Source organism: Amblyraja radiata, chromosome 26 (assembly GCF_010909765.2).
Source record: "Amblyraja radiata isolate CabotCenter1 chromosome 26, sAmbRad1.1.pri, whole genome shotgun sequence".
In the NCBI taxonomy this organism is placed as follows: domain Eukaryota; kingdom Metazoa; phylum Chordata; class Chondrichthyes; order Rajiformes; family Rajidae; genus Amblyraja; species Amblyraja radiata.
Genome location: NC_045981.1, coordinates 12,659,631 through 12,675,332, shown reverse-complemented (window position 1 = coordinate 12,675,332; position 15,702 = coordinate 12,659,631). Strand labels below are relative to the sequence as shown.

Sequence of the window (15,702 nt, the reverse complement as noted above, 5' to 3'; positions counted from 1 at the left end):
TATAAGATCCCCTCTCAATCTCCTAAATTCTAGAGAGTATAAACCAAGTCTATCCAGTCTTTCTTCATAAGACAGTCCTGACATCCCAGGAATCAGTCTGGTGAACCTTCTCTGCACTCCCTCTATGGCAATAATGTCCTTCCTCAGATTTGGAGACCAAAACTTTCCTTATTGTCCTTTGAGTACTGGGATACTCAAAGCTAAATATTGTTTTCTATTTGTGCAGATTCAATTGTCTTAAAAGTGACACCTGAATGTTAAAGACTAAATGATAAATTATTATCATCTTCTTTTGCACTAATATATGCACAGAGACCATATTTCACTCCCCACCTCCCTTTCTTATTAGATTCCATCATTTGTACTCCTATTTTCAAACTTCCAGCCTTGGTTACAATCCTTACCCTTCTTGCTTCCAATAAGTCACCTGCCAATCAGCCCCTTCTTATCTGGGTCCTCCTATCCCCTGCCAGCTCTATCCCCAACCCTCCCCTCAACTCTTTCTACAGGCTTCTCCCATCTACTCCATCAATCTGAAGAAGGGTTCTGACTCAAAATGTCATCGGTCCATTTCCTTCCCTAGATATTGCCTGACCCGCTGAGCTCCTCCAGCTGCTTGTTTTTTTTTTGCTCAGGATTTTGGTATTTGCAGTCTCTTGTGTCACCATTCTTCTCAACAGAGGTTTCACTTGCACATCATATTTCCTAGAAGTGATAACACCCTCAATGTGCTTGGCTTGTTTTAATTATTAAATGACAGAAATTGTATGAAAAAGTCTTGACCTATGATCCTCACACTTAACTCACAATAAAACAAGAAGTATGTTATACTGAAAGGAGTGTTATCCTCTCAGAAGAACATTTGCTTTTATATTTAAAAAAATCTAAAATTCAAATGTGATGTGGATAACACGCAGACAAAGGAAACTCATTTAACTTGGCATCAGATTCAGCGTAAATATTGTGGGCCGATGGACATATTCCTGATCGCTACTTTCTATGTTCTCTATGTTTTATACTATAATGTCAGCAAGCCTCTATGAAGATAACTGGTAAGTATTGTTCACAAACCTCTTGACCTAAGGGCCTAATACTGTTGATTGCAAGAATTTGGGGCAACCTCCAATTTCAAAGAGTTGCTCCATAGTCATGAGGATCACCATTTTATCCATCTCCTCCTGTTTTCCACGATTTTCCCTTCACCTCCACTGTTCCTCGTCTCCATGCTACCTTTCAAGAGATTTCTTTTTAAATGCTGACCTGCTTCTTGTTGGTCTGATTTCAGCCATCTGTGAAGTGCACAGGTCACATTTTAGTATTTGTAAAAGGGAGCAAACCATCAATAAAATTTGTTAACAATACAATACAATACAATACAAATTTATTGTCATTTGAGCCCCAGTGAGACTCAAACGAAATTTTGTTTCCACAGCCATACAAACAAAAACAATGTCCTACAGACATACACACAATTAAGTTCACACAAACATCCATCACAGTGAACCCACTGTGATGGAAGGCAAAAGTCTTTTCTCTCCCCTGCTCTCCATGTCTCTCCCGATGTCCAAGCCCCAGGCGGGCGATGATAAGTCCCACGGCCATTTTAGGCCGTGCCGGGCGATTTACGGCCCCGCTCCCGGTCTAGAAGTCTCGAAGTTGGAGCCCCCGGCGGGCGCTGTAATGTCCCATGGCCACGAAGCCGTGCCGGGTGATGTACTTCCCCGCTCCGGGTCGTTCCAAACCCCGCGACACGGGCTGGAGAAGTCGCGTTGCGGGAGCTCCGGGAAGCGGTCTCTCTCTCCCCCCGGACCCGTGAGCTCCGATGTCCCAGTCCACCGCACCTGCGGCTGCGTTGCTGGAGCCTCCGAGCCCCAGGAGTCGAGTCGCAGCAGCGAGTCACCACCGCTCCCCACGTTCCGAGGCCGGCCAGCCCCACGATGGTGAGTAGTCCGCAGCGCATAATGCTAATAATTGTTGTTATATTGTTAGTTAAGTGTGAGGATCATAGGTGGAGACCTTTTGATCCATTTCCTGCTGGTAAATAACTAAATCAAGCCAAGCACATTTATGGCATAATTGGTTGTTTCGTGACATCTGAATTGGTTTTAATGCACTAAAGCCAATCATAGCATCCATTTTGTCAAGTCACGTCAAGAGAGTTTATTGTCATGTGCCCCAGATAGGACAATGACATTCTTGCTTGCTGCAGCAAAACAGAATATTGTAGGCATAAATACAGAACAGATTACATAAATAAACAGATAAAGTACAATAGGCTGTTATAGTTCAGAGTTTGTTTGAAGTTATGTTTAATAGTCTGATGGCTGTGGGGAAGCAGCTGTTCCTGAACCTGGATGTTGCAGATTTCAGGCTTCTCTACCTTCTACCTGATGGCAGTGGAGAGATGAATGTGTGGCCAGGATGGTGTGGGTCCTTGATGATGTTGGCAGCCTTTTTGAGGCAGCGACTGCGAAAGATCCCCTCGATGGTAGGGAGGTCAGAGCCGATGATGGACTGGGCAGTGTTTACAACTTTTTGCAGCTTTTTCCGCTCCTGGACGCTCAAGTTGCCGAACCAAGCCATGATGCATGCTCTCTACTGTGCACCTGTAGAAATTCGAGGGAGTCCTCCTTGACATACTGACTCTCCGTAATCTTCTCAGGAAGTAGAGGCGCTGATGTGCTTTCTTTATAATTGCATCAGTGTTCTGGGACCAGGAGAGATCTTTGGAAATATGCACGCACAGGAATTTGAAGTTCTTGACCCTTTCCACCATCGACCCGTTGATATAAACGGGACTGTGGGTCCCCATCCTACCCGTTCCGAAATCCACAATCAGTTCCTTGGTTTTACTGGTGTTGAGAGCCAGGTTATTGTGCTGGCACCATTTGGTCAACCGGTCGATCTCACTTCTATGCTCTGACTCGTCCCCATCAATTATACGTCCCACAACAGTGGTGTCGTTGGCGAACTTGATTATGGAGTTCGCAATATGACTGGCAAAGCAGTCATGAGCATTGAGTGAGTACAGCAGGGGGCTGAGCACGCAGCCTTGAGGTGATCCCGTGCTGATTGCTATCGAGAATGACACATTTCCACCAATATGGACAGACTGTGGTCTGTGAATGAGGAAGTAGAGGATCCAATTGCAGAGGGATGCGCAGAGACGCAGATCTGAGAGCCTGGTAACCAGCTTGGCGGGGATGATGATTTTAAATGCCGAGCTGTAGTCAATGAATAACAGCCTGACATATGAGTTTTTGATGTCCAAGTGGTCCAGAGCGGATTGAAGAGCTAGTGGGCTCACATCCACATTTGATCTGTCGTGGTGGTAAGCGAACTGCAGTGGGTCCAGGTTCGTGTCGAGGGATGAGTTGATTTGCGCCATGATCAGCCTCTCAAAGCACTTCATCACCACAGACATTAGTGCCACTGGTCGATAGTCATTTAAGCACGTCACTTTGCACTTCTTGGGCACCGGTATAATTGATGCCCTGGGAAAGCAGATGGGAACCTCAGACCTCAGAAGTGAAAGGTTGGAAAATGCTTACAGTCTAATTATTACACTAAAAATGCTTACTGTCTAATTATTAAGCAAGTATTCTAAAGTAGTGAAAGCTGTTATTTTGAGACTTTAAATATATTCATGCAATGCATAATAATACTTAAAGTTTAATATAGACTGCAAGAGCTTGATCATTTCTGTACATACAGAATAATGCATGTTCCAATCAGATTTCAGAGTACTTACTACAACCACTTTTTTGGGAAATCATTTTAGGTGCCAATTCCAATTACTGAAAACTTAGATCCACTTTCTCTTCTGACTGATGATGTTGACATTGCTGCATGGAATAATCAAGGATTGCCAAGTGATCGGACATCATCAGAAAATGCGACAATTCTTTGTAATACTGAGCGTTGGCCTTTAATTATCGATGCACAACTGCAGGGTATCAAATGGATTAAAAGAAAGTACGGAGATGATTTGAAAATAATAAGACTTGGACAAAAAGGGTATGTGTACTGATTGCCGATCAAATAATATCTTAAAAAATAAATTCCTAATATTTAACACATTTAATTAACAAAGTTAGAGCCTATTATTGTATTTAGTACTAGTGCTATGAACAATAAATGCAGAGATCATTGGGAAGTTTCCTATCAATCAAGCTTGATAGCCACTCTGTTGTGTAACTAAGACTGATGTTCTCTGCACGTATTGATAATTATATCCCAATTATTGCATTTATCTAGACATTAACTGTACTCTGTTTTCTTAGTAAGTTGAACTTTGCTTGGCAAAGATTATTTAACTTGATTCATAGCCTAGTTCTATCTCAATTTTATTACTTGTAGCATTTTCAATGAGTATGCTCCATAAAGTTAGCATGTCATTTATTTCTGCCTATGCATACAGTTATCTTGACAGCATTGAGAATGCTGTATCCAATGGTGATACCTTACTACTTGAAAATATAAGCGAGACTGTGGAGCCCGTGCTGGACTCCCTCTTGGGAAGAAACACCGTAAAAAAGGGAAGGTAAGATCAACTGTCATTTAGTCTTTTGATGGCATAATGCAAATACTGGGACATGGAATAAAAATGGAGAAGGCCACAGTGACAAATTGTTTAACAAATCAAAAAGAAATGAGTGAGTAATGACACGGGATAGTGAAGGAGGGAAAGTATGACTTGAAGAGATAGAAAAAGCAGTAAATATATGCAACAGAAATTGAATCTGAAGTAAGAATTATTTAAAAGAAAGTACAAAGCTTAAGACTCTTCACCTGTATCCACCTATCACTTGATAGAATTTACCGCATTATCCCCTCACCTCTCTTTGCTAGGTTTCCTCCCCTCTACTCCATTAGTCTGAAGAAAAGTCCAGATCCAAAATGTTGTCTGTATATTTCCGTCCACAGATGCTGCCTGGCCTGCTGAGTCCAGCAATTAGTTTTTTTGCTCAAGATTCCAGCATCTGCAGTCTCTTTTATTTACTAATCACAGATCCAAGTTTGCAGCGGTCTGCTGACTGCCAAGGAGATCAGACTTCAAAAATTCTTCTTTACCCGAACAGCATAAAAAAAGCAAGCAATACCTTTTTCTGTTGACTTATTTAGACTCCTGAGATTCTTGCCATCCTTACACAACCAATATACATATTAAATAGCCATGCCGTGGTGCAAAGAATTGTTTGCCAGAAATGCCAGGCACCGAATATCCCCATCTCTAACTTATTAATGTGACAAAAGTAATTCTGTTTACTGCAGATATACTTGTAACTGCCAGAGATTTGCTTGTAACTGCCAGCATGTACAATTCTCCCAAGGGAGTCCCAGAACCCCAGAGTGGCATACAAGAGTTTATAAAGACACAAGATTGGGTAGTGTGACTCCTCAAGTCTGCTTCCTCCATTCGATAAGTTCATTGCTGATCTGATCTTGGCCTTGACCCCACTTTCCTATCTGTTCCATAACCCTTTATTGTCCGATCATCAAATATTTGACTGTTTTGGCCTTGCATATATTCAGTGATTCAGTTTCACTTGCTCTCTTGGGTAAACAATTCGGACAATGATAATTAGTACGATCTCTAGCTCCTTTCTCAAAAATGGGTGCGGATAAATACAGTATACTACAGGACACAGATTCATATGCTACAAATACATTGTAAATTTAAGCATAGCCTGTTCTGCAGTATATAGACTTCAATAATTATTATTTAATTATACATTTAGGTATATCCACATAGGGGATAAAGAAATTGAATATCATCCCCAATTCAGGATGATACTCCACACCAAGTATTTTAATCCTCATTTCAAACCTGAAATGCAAGCTCAATGCACTTTGATTAATTTCCTTGTAACAAGAGATGGTCTAGAAGATCAGCTACTAGCTTCGGTGGTTGCTAAAGAGCGTCCTGACTTGGAACAACTGAAGGTACATTTTAAATTAACAAATAGAAATCCAAATTTGTATGAATATATATTTCATAAACATATTTCAAATGTTGTCACACAAGTGCATTCCACATGTCATTGTTTTTTCGGATAGTGTATAACTTTATGTTATTATTGCGGAATGCATTACCAAATAGGAGTTATTTTCAATATTATAGAATTGATGAAACAACAATTTTGGTTTAGTTTAATTTAGAGATACAATGGGGAAACAGGTCCATCGGCCCATCGAGTCTGCGCTGACCAGCAATCCCCGCACATTAACACTATCCTATAAGCATTAGGGACAATTTTACACTTATACCAAGGACGTACAAACCTGTACGTCTTTGGAATGTGGGAGGAAACTGATCTGAAGAGAAAACCCGTGAAGAACGTACAAACTCCGTACAGACAAGCACCCGTAGTCAGGATCGAACCAGGGTGTCTGCCGCTGTAAGGCAGTAGTTCTACCCCTACGCCACTGTGCCGCCCACAATTTCTGAAATTGAATAACATTTTGTTCTTAATTCTTGGTGAAACAGTAGTCTTGATTAATACTGTGATCATATTTTTCTCAGAAAATAATTCCGTGTTATTAAATTGTTGCCACCAAAAGAGCTATTGTTATTGATGTCTTTTGAAGGATACATTTAATTTACATAATAGTATATATTGCCCGAGTTTTCTAATGAAGCATACTAACCTAATCAAAATATTTTATGGGATAATTTACTCGGTTAATTAATCCACCTGATAAAGTTATCCCAAATCTTTGAACATAATGCTCTTTGAACTCAAGAAAAATTCTGGAAATTACACGTATTCCCAATATACTTTCCTAATAGACAAAATTCCCCACCAAGAGTGCAATTTTATTAAAGCAGTCATAAGCAAAAGGTTGTGACGATTGCAATAATTATCTGCACTATTTCAGGCAAACCTTACCACACAACAGAATGAGTTCAAGATTGTTCTTAAACAATTAGAAGACTCTCTTCTTGCTCGACTATCAGAAGCTTCAGGAAATTTCCTTGGTGATACAGCGCTGGTTGAGAACTTAGAGACAACCAAACACACTGCTACTGAAATAGAACGAAAGGTCAGCTCCTTAATAATAGCTTCGGTATTCAATTGTTTTAATATATTGTATAAATAGTTCCTGCAATTATATATATTTGGACATTTGAAATTATACATTGATATAATTCTACTTCAATCAGAGATAAAAAAGAATAAGTAACTGCCGGACTGCAGCCAATGTGGCCAAATTCATTTAGGAAATATTTGCATTACTTATATTTACGTAAGGTTCTGCATGGTAGGCTGTTCTACAGGGTTAGATCACAGGCATCCAGGGATAGCTTGGAAGGAAGCAGAAGGTGATGGTGGAAGGTTGTTTTTCGGATTAGAGACCCATGACTAGTGGTGTACCTCAGGGGCCCATTGTTGTTTTTGGTTTATAATATGGCTGAGAATGTGCAAGGCATTAGTAAGTTTGCATATGACACTAAAGTAGGTGGTATCACAAGACGTTGGTGAGGCTACATTTGAAGTATTGTGTGCAGTTTTGGTCATCCTGCTTTAGGAAGGATGCCATTAAGCTGAAAAGGGCGCAAAGAATATTTATGAGGATGTTGGCAGAACTCGAGGGCCTGAGCAATTGGGCGAGATTGGGCAAGGTATGACATTTAGGGGTATCCCATGAAGTGCAGGAGGCTGGAGGGATGATACAGGAGGTGTTTAAAATCACGAGGGGAATTGATGGGCTGAATGCACAGAATCTTTTGCCCAGGGTAGGGGAATCAAGAACAAGAGGGGAAATACTTAATAGGAATCTGAGTGGGATTTTTTTCACATAAAGTGGTGGGCATATGGAGTGAGTTGCCGGAGCAGGTAGTTAAGGCAGGTAGTGTAACAACATTTAAAAGACACTTGTTCAAGTAAATAGATAGGAAAGGTTTAGTGGGATAAGGATCAAATGAGACTAGCTTAGATGGACCATCTTGGTCAACCTGTTTTTGTGCTGTATGACCTTGACTCTAGTATAGTACTCATTAAATCTACAGAGAATCTTCATACCATTAATATTCTTACTCTCGGAGTATATTTTACATTTACTTCCTTTATTTAAATATCTTTTTCTTTACTAAGATTTATGTTCTGTTTGGCTTTCTGCTTTATTCTCTCTACTTAGCTGTTTTTCTATGAAAAGGGTAATAAAATGAGTTTTTGCTTTAATGTATTAGTTCTCGTGTTTGATCTTTTTGCAGGTGGCTGAAGCAAAGGTCACAGAGATTAAAATAAATGTGGCAAGAGAAAACTATAGACCTGCTGCGCTGAGAGCATCTTTGCTATATTTCATTATTGATGACCTTAATAAGATCAATCCTATTTACCAGTTCTCGCTCAAGGTAAATGCTTGTCATGATATTGGCAAATGACTAGTTAAGGTCTGCAATGGTGTGGGCAATAATTTTTTCTTCCATGACCAACACTAGCTCAACCACAATGCCCCTCCACTTAATTACTGCTGGCTACCTTTAATTTCTTACGTGCCACATTAAATTAACTTTACCACAAGCACTTTACTGCTAGTGTCAAGTGCTGCTCAATCCATGGCACCCCGTCAGTCAACCAGCAACAAGTTCAATCAGTCAGGTCTCATTCCTAACGATGAAATGGGTTACCTCCCCATCCTCACACACTCAGCAATTCTGTAAACCTGCCAAGTATCAATGGTTGAATGGTTCCTTTATTATCACATGTACCAAGATACAGTAAGTTTCTTCTTGTGCATACAGATCAGTGAGATTATTGCCCTACAAATACAATCTCGTAATATCATCTCATGTATAGCACATGCTGGCAATTACATGATAGCCACATCACTCAAACATTTTTCATGATGCTGATTAGCACACTGTCTTTCCTCTTTCTTGAAATGATAATACATAGTTGTAATTAATAATAGTTTAGCCGATCAACTTGAAGTCCATGCCAGCCGTACAAGCTACCATGATAATGAACAAACAATGCAATGTTGGCATCTTGTCTCCAGTCCAAACATTGGATGGAAGTTAATTGTGTTTCACCATCACTGGATGGATCTTTGAGGATTATTAATCATAACTCCCAGTGTACTTGATTTTGATTGATATTTCAGTAGATTTAATTTTAGTATTAACACTATCTAATTGATTCTTACTTATTTAGGCTTTTCATGTTGTATTTGAAAATGCGATTTCGCGCTCAGCACCTGCCGATGAACTTGAAGAACGTGTTATCAACCTCACAGAGGAAATCACCTACTTAGTGTTTGTATATACCACCAGAGGCCTATTTGAAAGGGATAAACTAATTTTTACAGCTCAAGTTGCTTTTCAGGTAAACGTTTTTGTAGTGGGGATATTGCAGATCACACTGTATATGTTACTGTAGATTGATTTCTGGGTGAGAAATTTTAACATTCTCATCTCTCTCCACATCTAGGCCCTAGATCATCCCCATGTTTATTCATTGGTGTTGTTGGCTATGTCTTTAGCTCCCAAAGTCTTAAGATCTGAAAATTTCTGCCTGAACCTCTCCACTTCCCTTTCCTCTTTTAGAGTATCCCTTAAAACATCCAGCATTTAGAATAAAAAGACATACCTTTTAGAAAGGTGATAAGGGTGCATTTCTTTAGTCTGGGGGTGGTGAATCTATGGAATTCATTGCTACGTCATTGGGTATTTTTAAAAGTGAACATTGACAAATTCTTGATAAGTAAGGACATCAATGGTTATGGAGAGATGGCAGGAGAATGGGGTTGAGAGAGAGAGATCGATCAGCCCTGATTGAATGGTGGGATAGACTCAGTGGGCCGAATGGCCTATTTCTGCTCCTATGACTTATAATCTCTATATATAACTAATGCAGCATTTTGGGAGGCAAAAAACTGTAGATTCTGTAAAACTAAAAGCGAAAATATCAGAAACACTTTCTATGAATAGAAAGGTTAAAGAATAGGCAAATGCAAAAAAATTGTTTTGAACCAATGGTAGCAGGAAGTTTGGGTTTGTATAATGATGAAAGCATCTCAGTATGTCAAATTATTTTTAAATGGGGTGGAAAGAAAGATTTTAAGCATGGATGGTTGTTACCTATAGTGAGAAATGAAAAAATACTGGAAATGAGTAACATATATTGATGTGCTAAGTATCAAGTCAAAATATGTTCTTTAGTTAAAGTATGTTAATTTTTTCAGCTTTTGTTCAACAATATAAATGGTGTCATTTGAAGTGCATTCTTTATATTGAATAGGTTTATTTAATGAAAAAAGAAATAAACCCACTTCACCTGGACTTCTTACTGCGATTCCCATTTAAAGTTGGAGCCACAAGTCCTGTGGATTTTCTTTCGCACCAAGGATGGGGTGGAATCTTGGTATGTGTCTATATGCTAAGTTGTGTTACTCTCTGATATCGTGATCAATATAATCGACACAAAAAGATGGAGCAACTTAGCGGCACAGGCAGCATCTCTGGAGAGAAGGAATGGGTGACGTTTCAGGTCGAGACCTTTCTTCAGACTGGTTAGGGATAAGGGAAACAAGAGATATAGATGGTGATGTGGAGAGATAAAGAACAAAAAGTAACGATGATAAAGGAAACGGGCAATTGTAAGCTGTTTTTAGGGTGAAAATGATAAGCTAGTGCGACTTGGGTGGGGCAGGGATAGAGAGAGAGATGGAATGCTGGGGCTACTTGAAGTAAGAGAAATCAATATTCATACCACTGGACTGTAAGCTGCCCAAGGAAAATATGAGGTGCTGTTCATCCAATTTGCATTTAACCTCACTCTGACAATGGAGGAGACTGAGGACAGAAAGGTCTGTGTAGGAATGGGAAGGAGCATTAAAGTGTCCAGCAACCGGGAGATCAGGTTGGTTCACGCGTGCTGAGCTAAGATGTTCCACAAAACGATCGCCCAGTCTGCGTTTGGTCTCGCCGATGTATAAGAGTCCACATCTTGAACAACGGATACAGGAGATGAAGTTGGAGAAGGTGCAAGTGAACTTCTGCCTAACTTGAAAGGACTGTCAGGGTCCCTGGACAGAGTCGGGGGAGGTGGTATAGCGACCTCTGGAGCTAATTGCTTTGGCTACTTCAAAAGTACTTTACAAACGCACAAACTCCACCACCAAGGACAAGGGCAGCAAGTGCATGCGAATATTGCCATCTGCAGGTTCCTCTCCAGGTTGCACCCAATCATAACTTGACAATTATATCACCTTTCCTTTATCATCACTGGGTCTAAATCTTTGGAGCTCCCTAACCAGCAGCCTGCATTGGCTCAAGAGTTGCCTGTCAATCATTTTCTCAAGTGCAATTAGGATGGGAAAGAAGTGCTGCCCTCACGAAAAATGAAATAAAATAAAAAGGTGACCTGTAAGAAACCCAACTGACAAATTGTCGATGCAGTTTAACCCTGAATCATTCACAGAGAATTAAATTGCACATTTCCTAAAGCTCACAGTTACCATATTATTTCTAACCACAGAACACTGAACAGCTGTATAAAAGGCCACAGTGAAAGAAGGACGTTGTGAGATGAGAGGGACTAGGACAATTTTCCATGTGTCTGACCATGAGTCTTGCTGATGTGCCCCAGTGCTGCAAGCCTCTGCAAGTTACACGCTTGTCAAAAGGCCAGTGATAGCAGAATCGTGCATAATATAAAGATGCTGCAATCATTGTCAGTGACCCTTGTAGGTATAAGTGGAATACAGAAAATCGAGTCTGGTTAAAGTGGTGAACAAAATGTTAACTTCCCAATTCACTGTCCCACACTATTTCATTTCCAATTTGTTGACAACTTGCTGTTTTACTACAAATCTTTAACAGCCAGTTTATGTTGGTAAACACAGAAGTAGCCATTATACATTAATAATTCCATTAGATGCACATCTGACATGCTGAACATTCTAGATATACAAATGATAACTGTTCCTAAAATTGTCTTAGCTAATTTTTCCCATTGGTTATTAATGGATTTAGAAATGATTGTTACTATGACCTAACATACACAAAGCAGCTGTAATGTATAAATTCTGCATAAAGTATGAAATTGACCCATCTTTTAGGAATGTTTAGCATATTTGTAATCAGTAATATGCACAAAAGAAAATGAATAACAAGGTAGACAAAAGTGATGGAGAAACTCAGCGGGTGCAGCCGCATCTATGGAGCGAAGGAAATAGGCAACGTTTCGGGGCCGAAAACCTTCTTCAGACTGATGGAGGTTGGGGGGGGGGGGGGGGGGGGCAGGGAGAAGAAAGGAAAAAGGAGGAGGAGCCCAAGGGGTGAGGGAGAGCTAGGAAGGGGAGGAGACAGCAAGGGCTAATGGAATTGGGAGAATTCAATGTTTATACCACTAGGGTGCAGACTGCCCAAGCGGAATATGAGGTGCTGTTCCTCCAATTAACGGTGGTGCTCGCTCTGGCCATGGAGGAGGCCCAGGACAGAAAGGCCGGATACAGAATGGGAGGGGGAGTTGAAGTGCTGAGCCACCGGGAGGTCAGGTTGGTTAATGCAGACCGAGCGGAGGTGTTCGGCGAAACGATCGCCAAGCCTACGCTTGGTCTCACTGATGTAGATCAGCTGACATCTAGAGCAGCGGATGCAATAGATGAGGTTGGAGGAGATGCAGGTGAACCTCTGTCGCACCTGGAACGACTGCTTGGGCCCTTGAATGGAGTCGAGGGGGGAGGTAAAGCGACAAGTGTAGCATCTCTTGCGGTTGCAAGGGAAAGTGCCCGGGGAGGGGGTGGTGCGGGAGGGAAGGGAAGAATTGACAAGGGAGTTACGGAGGGAGCGGTCTTTGCGGAAAGCAGACAAGGGGGGAGATGGGAAGATGTGGTGAGTGGTGGGGTCACGTTGGAGGTGGCGAAACTGACGGAGGACTATTTGTTGTATGTGACGGCTAGTGGGGTGAAAGGTGAGGACTAGGGGAACTCTGTCCTTGTTGCGAGTGGGGGGATGGGGAGTGAGAGCAGTGTTACGGAGTATGGAAGAGACCCTGGTGCGAGCCTCATCTATAGTAGATGCCCTGGTGTGGAACACCTCATCCTGGGAGCAGATGCGGCATAGACAGAGCAATTGGGAATAGGGTATGTAGTCCTTACAGGAAGCAGGGTGGGAAGAAGAGTAGTCTAGATAGCCATAGGAGTCAGTGGGTTTATAGTGGATGTCGGTCAGAAGTCTATCACCTGCGATGGAGATATTGAGTTCAAGAAATGGTAGGGAAGTGTCGGAAATGGTCCAGGTGTATTTGAGATAATTCAAGGTAATCAGAAGTAATGGATGCAAAGGCAAGAGCAGGATTAAACAGCTAATTTTCCAGTTCAGAGGATGAGATCAATTGTACTATATCGAAGTTTGCTGTTGATATAAACTTGGTGTCAATTTGGATCCCACCTATATTGTGAAGCAGAATAGTGAAGTTATCCAGCCCCTTCCTAAAGAAATTTGAACACAAGAAGAAGGGAAAACATATTAATGCATGCTGCTGTTGACAGAATTAAGTTATATTTGTATGGCTCATGAATATGTGTTCTTCATCTATATAGTTCTACAAATTTTACTTTAAAGGTATTGGCAGAAATGGCACAGTTTAAGAATCTGGACAGTGATATAGAAGGCTCAGCCAACCGCTGGAAGAAAATTGTGGAGTCAGAAGCTCCAGAGAAGGAGAAATTGCCACAGGAATGGAAAAATAAAGGGGCAATGGAGAAACTGTGCATGATGCGATGCATGAGGCCTGACAGAATGACTTACGCTGTTAGGTACCGTCTACATATGTATAATAATACATGATTACAAACAATCCATTCACAGTGTATAGATACATGATAGAGAAATAACGTTTAGTGCAAGGAAAAGCCAGCAAAGTCTGGTCAAGGATAGTCCGAGGGACTATGCCTGATGGGAGAGGGGAGAAGAGGGAGTGGCCAGGATGTGACTCATCCTTGATTGTGCTGCTGGCCTTGCCGAAGCATCGTGAGGTATAAATGGAATCAATAGAAGGAAGATCCACAATTCGCTGCAAGTTCTTACAGTCCTGAATGGAGCTGTTCCAAGCTGTGATGCATCCTGATAAAATGCTTTCTACGGTGTGTAGGGGACATGGCAAACTTTCTAAGCCTTCTAAGAAAGTAGAGGCTTTGGTGTGCCTTCTTGGTCATTGCTTCAAGGAGAAGGAGAAGTTGTTGGTGATATTGACTCAGAGGAATTTGAAGTTTTCAACCATCTCTACTTCGGCACCATCAGTGCAAACTGGGGTATGTGTACTGCTTCGATCACTATCTCCTTTGTCTTGCTGATGTTGAGAGAAAGGTTGTTGTCTTGACACCAGGACACAAGGTTATCAATCTCCTTCCTGTACTCCATCTCATCAGAATAGGGAAGGTTTCTGGGAGCATCTGTAAGTTGGCACAATAGTTGAGAACCATGCCTCATTTATATGTTGAGTGCTAATCTGATGTGCAAAACAATGGGGAATTTAATGGGTAGCAGCTCCCATACTTTTAAAATGAATAGAATTCTTAGCAGAGAATAAAAGCCTTGGTGAAAAATCTAAAGTGGTGAGACTTCAGACCTAATGTGTGATTAACTGTGGAAAAGTAGACCAAGGAAACTATAATTGCTTCATATCTGATCAACACCTTAGTCACCTGTACCATATAAATCATTAAAAATAAATTGAAGAATTGAAGTAAAATGGATCCTAATGCAATTCCACCACTTGCTTTCTTCCTATTCAAGACATCCCTACTCTTAGTCACCTATCATCAAATCAATCCTCTCACCTAACAATTTGCTTTCACTTCCTTATCTTTTACTTTACTTAACTATTTATGTGGGAGATCATGAAATGGTTACTAGTAGCCAATTTAAACGTTATCCATTGATATTCTCTGAGAGTTACTTTGAAAAGTTCATATGACTATTTTTAATCAATTTGATGTTCAGTTATTTCAAATTATTATTTTTAACTATTGTCTTGAATGTAAGAATAAATCAACATCGGAATAATTACATAGCAGTAGATATTCAACACCATTAGGCGGTGGCATAATCCAGTTAGATTATGGATGATTGGTACCTCTATTATCTTTGCTTCGCTTAATTTTCTTTGATAGCCTTATTAAGCAAAATTTCTATTTTGATAATTTCAAAGGCATATTCATATCTTCAATGTATTTTCATATTTACAGTTGCTATGTGGAGGAGAAGTTTGGAGCTAGATATGTGGAGGGTCGGAGCATGGAGTTTACAAAATCATATGAAGAAAGTAGTCCTTCCACTCCGATATTCTTCATTCTCTCACCAGGAGTTGATCCGCTGAAGGATGTAGAGGCACTAGGTACGTGGTCTAGATAGGGCAATTAATTCATGTGTTTGTGGAAAGACCCAGGACTCAGTTTGGATGTTAATTTAGTACCTCAACACTCAATCACTATATCATCCAATTTAAATTCTGAAGACTTGTTTAAATTCTGCCAACCAATTTCAAACCATTTTGGATGTGCATCATTGGAAATGGTGCAAATTTGGTTAACAATTTAAATGTTGATCATGTGAACAGCTGCCTTGCCATAATTGGGGAAATATTTATTATCAGTTTCTTGATGTAATTAATTTCTATTTGCAATCCTATTGCTTTTGAGCCCATAAGGAAAATATCAAAATTTCAAAATCATAAGCAGGATTAACTC

At 40.5% G+C, this 15,702-nt stretch overlaps 1 protein-coding gene across 1 annotated transcript in view; it reads left to right on the top strand.

Annotated features, from left to right (window-relative positions):
- The window catches only part of dnah17 (dynein axonemal heavy chain 17), a 187,261-nt gene that overhangs the window by 156,234 nt on the left and 15,325 nt on the right, over positions 1-15,702 (top strand). The window contains exons 63-71 of the mRNA XM_033044269.1: positions 3,782-4,017; positions 4,421-4,543; positions 5,742-5,946; positions 6,883-7,047; positions 8,219-8,359; positions 9,162-9,332; positions 10,248-10,370; positions 13,577-13,770; positions 15,202-15,350. Of these exons, the coding sequence (XP_032900160.1) occupies positions 3,782-4,017; positions 4,421-4,543; positions 5,742-5,946; positions 6,883-7,047; positions 8,219-8,359; positions 9,162-9,332; positions 10,248-10,370; positions 13,577-13,770; positions 15,202-15,350 (1,507 nt within the window). The remainder of the gene's footprint in view (positions 1-3,781; positions 4,018-4,420; positions 4,544-5,741; positions 5,947-6,882; positions 7,048-8,218; positions 8,360-9,161; positions 9,333-10,247; positions 10,371-13,576; positions 13,771-15,201; positions 15,351-15,702) is intronic.